General features: G+C 45.3%; 1 protein-coding gene across 2 annotated transcripts in view; it reads left to right on the forward strand.

Annotated features, from left to right (window-relative positions):
* OCRL (OCRL inositol polyphosphate-5-phosphatase) overlaps window positions 1-3,509 on the forward strand; it is a 49,162-nt gene extending 45,653 nt beyond the window's left edge. For both annotated transcript variants that reach the window (XM_012750398.3, XM_012750393.3), the window contains exons 22-23: window positions 395-506; window positions 716-3,509. In XM_012750398.3, coding sequence (XP_012605852.2) covers window positions 395-506; window positions 716-840 — 237 coding nt within the window. In that variant the 3' untranslated portion in view covers window positions 841-3,509. The remainder of the gene's footprint in view (window positions 1-394; window positions 507-715) is intronic.
* The last annotated feature ends 2,921 nt before the right edge of the window (window positions 3,510-6,430 follow it).

Below are 6,430 nucleotides of genomic sequence, written 5' to 3' on the forward strand. Positions count from 1 at the left end.
AGGTCCCCATCCATGCTAAGTGACATTGTAAGGAAAACCATTCACCTTGGTAGATACCATGGCTACCTGTCTGCGAAAATGGAAAAAAAAACAGATTAACACCAACCTGCTTATGTGGCAGGGTGTGCATGTGAATATGTGATGACTGCATGTGCATAGCTTGAGCATTGAGTGGACTGGAGCGAAAGAGTATGACCATATTTACTTCGAAGTAATAATTTGGCAGGTATTGTGTTGATCAGATATTGTGTCATTACCCAAAGGAGGGTAGTGACAGATGAATGGGGTCCTATAAGGGTTGGATTATAAACTACTTTTATAGCAGCTATAAAGTTCCTCTTACTACCTTCTTCCACCTGTTTTCCTCGCTGCCCACCCCTTTTATTAAAAACAGGTGATTTCCCAGCTTCCAAGATGCCATAGAAATGTTTTCCGTTACTTGATGGCGTTCCTTCGAGAACTCTTAAAATTCTCAGAATACAACAACATCAGTGCCAACATGATTGGTAAGAGTGCCCGTGAGAATGGCTGCATGGGGGTGTTTGTCAAGGACAGTCTATGTGCATCCTATACAGTGTATACCTTACTGGGTGTCCAGGTACATGGCAGTCACTTCCCTCCTACTGTCCTTGTCCCCAGGGCCCCCAACCCCCAACCCTGAGGTTTTGCTTAGGTTATGTCTGATAAAGGTTTCCCCTTTTCTTTCTTCCCCTAGCTACTCTCTTCACTAGTCTTCTTCTAAGGCCTCCACCCAACCTTATGGCAAGACAGACTCCAAGTGACCGCCAGCGTGCTATTCAGTTTCTTCTGGGCTTTCTGCTTGGGAGTGATGAAGACTAAGGGTTTTCCTCTTGTTATTCTCCGAGATGCTAGAGGTGGAAGATCTCGGGCTCCAAGTAGTTCAGAATGGTTTAAAAAGTCATGCCACAGGAAGGGTCTATTGCAGAATTTCAATTTCTGTTTATAGTGTAAAAGGAAGAGAGTTTCCTAATCCCTCCTTTACCATATCCTACACAGCAAAATACTTTAGACTTACATTGCCAAGCCAAAGTTACCATATTTTGGTGTTTTTGTGTTTTCTCTTTATAAGACAAAGAGATCTGTATCTATACTCCTTTACCTGGGGATGTGTCTGTTATCCTCCTACCCAATCGTCATGTTTGTCCTTGGTACCCTAGGCCTAGATTCTGAGATGGTTCCATTCTAGGCCTACAAGCACTACTTGCTGTAGCTCAGACTTGTCTGTAGTCCTTCATATAAGCACTTTTGACTCACCTCCTCCCCGTATTACTCCTTTGCACTCCACTCCCCTCATTCTGTCACTTTGAATGAAGTCTGAGTAAGGCTAGTGACTCCCTGGGTATCCTCAACAGTGAGTTCACCATCTACATGTGGTCATTACATACATTCGTGCATTTCTACTACAATGACATCTTTATGTCTCTGCTACATTGGCCTTTTTGTGGATCCACACTGGGTGGAACCATAGTCTCTTATCTCAGATCGCATTTAGTAGCATAACTTTAGGGACTATTAGAGATGACATCCCATTGATGTGAGAGAATCATGATCAGAGTGGAAGTACTTTGAGTATTTCAGGAGTGAGAATATTCATGTTTTGACAGGTCCTGCATCCCACTGTCCCTTTCCTGTCATTCAAATTTTACATGAAGACTAATCCTGGGTGTCTGTGGGACCCATCTCCTCCTTAGAAATCCATGTCCAGAACAACACTTGCACCACTGTACAAAAGAGGGTTTGTACACCTCAGTTAGGCCTGTCTAGAGCTATCACTCCTTCTCACTGCAAGGGTAACAAGGATGACCCTTAGAACCCCTTCTCTGGTCTTCTGAAGTCCCAAAGGGCAGATGTCACCTCCTCCCTCAGCAGGGCTGACTCTGGGCTCCATCACCAGCTCCTGCAAAAAAAAAAGGGTTTAGAGAATCTCCTTGGCTCCCAGTCACTGTGTCCAGTGCTGTGTGAAAGACTGACCAGTGTGACCAACCACGTACCAACCCAAGATGACCCTCTGAGCTTTTCATGTATTCAAGCTGTGGGACAGCCTTTAAAAAAAAAAAAATCTATGTTGGTTGACAAAAAAGCCACCAGCCACTGATTGCAGAACTGTCTGATGCAGTTGGCTTCCTCCTGGTTTTCTTTAGTTAAAACCACCCTGAAATGACTCATTCTTGCCTGGTAACATCAGATGCAAGGAGCATAATGCACAGGCTCTGTGTACGATCTCAAGTATTGACTCCATGACTCTTCTAGCGCATCCAAGGCACTGCCACCAAATGAGTCTCCAATTCCCATCTCTTGAAAGTTGAGTTCTTTAGCAAAAAGAAGGTACGTATCTTGCAATATACCGGCTAAACCCTTTCCTGATTCGGAGTTGGGGAAATAGGAGTCACACTACTGGTGCCATATAGCTGAAGATCTGAGAGGTCAGGGACTGGGTGTTGAACTTAGTTAATGGAAGACTGAAAGCAGAAGTTTTGTCATCTCCACTAGGCCAGAAAGTGATCACAAAAAGAGGCAGATGATAGACGCTGGGGCAAGGTCATAACATGGGAAAGTACCCTTCTTGGGCCCATTTTCTAGTATATTGCCAACCTGGGATCTTTGGGTCATCAAGAGTGTGATTAGGACCCGGTCTGCTGGCTCACACCTGCAATCCTAGCACTCTGGGAGGCCGAGGCAGAAGGATTGTTTGAGCTCAGGAATTTGAGACTAGCCTGAGCAAGAGCAAGACCCCATCTCTACTAAAAATAGAAAGGAATTAATTGGCCAACTAAAATTATATAGAAAAAATTAGCCGGGCATGGTGGCGCATGTCTGTAGTCCCAGCTACTCGGGAGGCTAAAGCAGAAGGATCGCCTGAGCCCAGGAATCTGAGGTTGCTGTGAGCCAGGCTGACGCCATAGCACTCTAGCCCTGGCAACAGAGTGAGACTCTGTCTCAAAAAAAAAAAAAAGAGTATGATTAGTGGGGGATCTGTGCAGCATGTGTGCAGCATCCTAGCTCTTTCTCCATCAGGTCAAAGCACTAAGTTGGTTTACTGCCTCAATCTTTTCAGCTCACCACGGAATGTATACAGGGTCAAGAGTTTTAGACAATCTCTAGATAGGGGAGACAAAACCTAGACCAGACATAAGAAATCTGCTTCCCTACCATGCCTATTCCAGCACCCAAATCTCTAATTCCTAAGTCCTCTAAGGTACTATTTCATAGCTCCTCTGAAGTAAAGATTTCAGATGCAACTGGTAGGCAAGGACTCTGCACCTGTTATTTTAGGGAAGAAATGGTTCAAATCCATGTGGTGACATTGCATTAGTCTCCCTTTCACCGTTTTCTGATTCTTACTCTGTAATCATTTGTTATATTTCCTGAAAATGTCTTGATCACTAAGCAAAGCTGCTAGTGGGATTCTGTATTTCATGTCATCTTTTTTATTATAATTTATTGCAAATTTTTTTTCTGAATAAATATATGTTGTGTGAAAAAGCAAAGTGTGATCTTGGTGAGGAGGGTGGGCTTATGTCACTGGGTCCCCATCAACTGTGCCTATACTGCAGGTGTTCTCAAACTACGGCCCGCCTAGGACATTTATCCGGCCACCGGGTGTTTTTGCCGCCTCTGCCTGTCCCGCTTAGCCGCCGACTTGTCCCAGGCCCACAGTGCGCATGTGTGGAATGTGCGCCGCACTCTCCAACGGCCCTCCAACAATGTGAGGGACAGTGAACTGGCCCCCTGTTTAAAAATTTGAGGACCCCTGCATACTGTCATCACCTGTCTTACAGGGAAATGTCATTTATAAGACTTCTCAGTATATTTGACCTCAGAGATGAGAAGAAGCTGTGCATTTTCAGAGGCCATCCAAATACCCTTATTTTAATCCCAAGGATTCAGGCAACAAAACAACTCCATTAGAGGAAAGGATGTTGATTCTTAATGTATGTAAATGTCATACTAGGTCAGATCTGTGATCCCTCCACCCCCAGAAATATGACAAACACTAACACACATTTGGGGAGGACCCAGTTGTCCTCGCTGACATAGCCTTAGTAGTTTACACATGTCCCCCAAAGAGCCTGTTTTCACATAATCCATTTTGCAGCTCTTAAAAACCAATGTTGAAGTTTTATTACCTTTTGGGGTGATGAAGTTCATAAATTTAGTCCTTTTTTTTTTTTTTTGCTCACTCTCATCTGCTCTAACACTGTGAGAGGAAACCCTGATTTGAGCATGGTGCCATTTTTCCCTTGTCGATCCCCATTATGAATTCGTGGATTCTGATTTCATTCCCTTGAGACTGAACAGGCCTCAGCAGGAGGTTTCTTCTCAACCAAGGCCCTCTTCCAGTTCCCTCCAACTGTGAGCTTGACCCTGGTGAATGTGCTGACTCAATGTTGTCATGAACAGTTTTTCTAGCCCCACCCAAAGCCTTGGCAGAAGAAGGAGTTTCTTTTTGAGAGTGATTCTCCCCGCCCCCCGGCAGATGGAGACTGACACCCAAAAGTTTTTGCACAGCAGCTGGCAGTGTGGCATAACAGGCACAGTGGCCATTTTTTCCAGAGATTAGAGAGTAAACGGCCTCCCCGGCTCCTGGGCATTTGTTATAGAAGACCCATTCAGACTTTTCTGATTGCAGGGAAAATTGAAGAACTGGCTCTTGGTGTAGCCTAATGATCTAAAGGCACACACTGCAACAGTGGAATCATGAAATGTTACAGAAAGAACCTTAGTGATGATCTAGTCCAATCTCATTGTTTGCTTGGGGAAGGTCTCAGAGGGGGCAATGACTGACCTAAGGTCACTTAGGTTAGTGACACAATGTAGCATAGTGACATTTTTTCAAACAATTCTCTGCTTGTCTACTAATTCCTTTCATAGCATCTCATCACTTTCCATAGTTTTAAATACAGTGTATTAACATAATGCCCCTACTCCAAATGTTATATCTCCAGCTCATAATTCTCTTTAGAGTTTCTGCCCAATATATCCAATTAGTTAGCTGACATCTCCCCTCAGGTGTTTCATAGGCATGTCTAACTTCATGTGTCCAAACTGGAGTTCTTTTAGTTCTTTTACTACCACCTAACCCAGGTCCTCTACCAGTCTTCAATCAGCTCAGAGAATGTCAATGCCATCTACCCAATTGCTTGGCCTAAGCATGTAGGAGTTAGCTTTGATTTCTCTCTTTCCTACGGACCACCTCGACCATGCATCTACTTCTCATCACCTCCACTGCCAACTTTATTCCAGGCCACCATCATCCTCTCCCAAAGGGTTGTGATAGCCTCCTACCTGGTCTTCTCATTTTTAACCTTGCTTCCCTCCAATCCATTCTCCACACAGCAGGCAGCATGGCTTAATTACCCCAATCTCATCACTCCCCTGTTGGCGGCCCTTAGTGACTTCCCAGTATGTTTACAATAAAACCTAAGTTTTCCCATGGCCCACTAGGCCCTGTGTCTGTGAGTCTCAAATCTTAGTGTGCAGAAGAATCACCTGGAAATGTTAAAAAGCAGGTTCCTAGGCCCCACCCCCAGAAATTCTGATTCAGTAGGTTTGAGATGGGGCACAGGGGTCCGCATTCTAAATAAGTACCCCAAGATCTGAGCGCTGCCTACCAGAACCAACCCCCAGCCCTGCCACTATACTTTTTTTTTTTTTTTGAGACAGACTCTCACTCTGTTGCCAGGGCTAGGGTGCCATGGCATCAGCCTAGCCCAAAGCAACCTCAAACTCCTGGGCTCAAGCGATCCTCCTGCCTCAGCCTCCTGAATAGCTGGGACTACAGGTATGCACCACCATGCCCGGCTAATTTTTTCTCTATATATTTTTAGTTGTCCAGATAATTTCTTTCTATTTCTAGTAGAGATGGGGTCTTGCTCTTGCTCAGGCTATACTCAAACTCCTGAGCTCAAACAGTCCTCCTGCCTCAGCCTCCCAGAATGCTAGGATTGCAGGTGTGAGCCACTGGACCCGCCCCCTGCCACTATACTCTGATACTGTTTTATTCTGCCCAATGAGCTGAGCTCTTTCCTACCTCAGGGCCTTTGCATGTGCTGTTTGTTCTCTCTCTCTCTCTCTCTCTGTCACACACACCTTGGCCCTCATCTTTGCTGTACCTAACCCTAACTCAGTCACCTGCCCTTCACATTTTCTTTCTCTGCTCCTATTCCTGGGCTTCCTGGCACCGCATGCTAGCTGACTGCCCGTGGGCCTGCCATGTACAGTTTCACAACCTTCCTCTTCATCTCTTGCTGACCCTTCATATACCTGCTCCACAGGGACTGGGGAGGGAGGAAACTGTGGTGGTTCTTCCCATAGGCCCCAACAGTCAGACTGCCTGAGTTCAAATCCCAGCTCTGCCACTTCCTAGGTGTGTGACCTCAGTTTCTACATCTTTCCCCCCAGTTTTGCT

This window comes from Microcebus murinus, chromosome X (genome assembly GCF_040939455.1).
Source record: "Microcebus murinus isolate Inina chromosome X, M.murinus_Inina_mat1.0, whole genome shotgun sequence".
In the NCBI taxonomy this organism is placed as follows: domain Eukaryota; kingdom Metazoa; phylum Chordata; class Mammalia; order Primates; family Cheirogaleidae; genus Microcebus; species Microcebus murinus.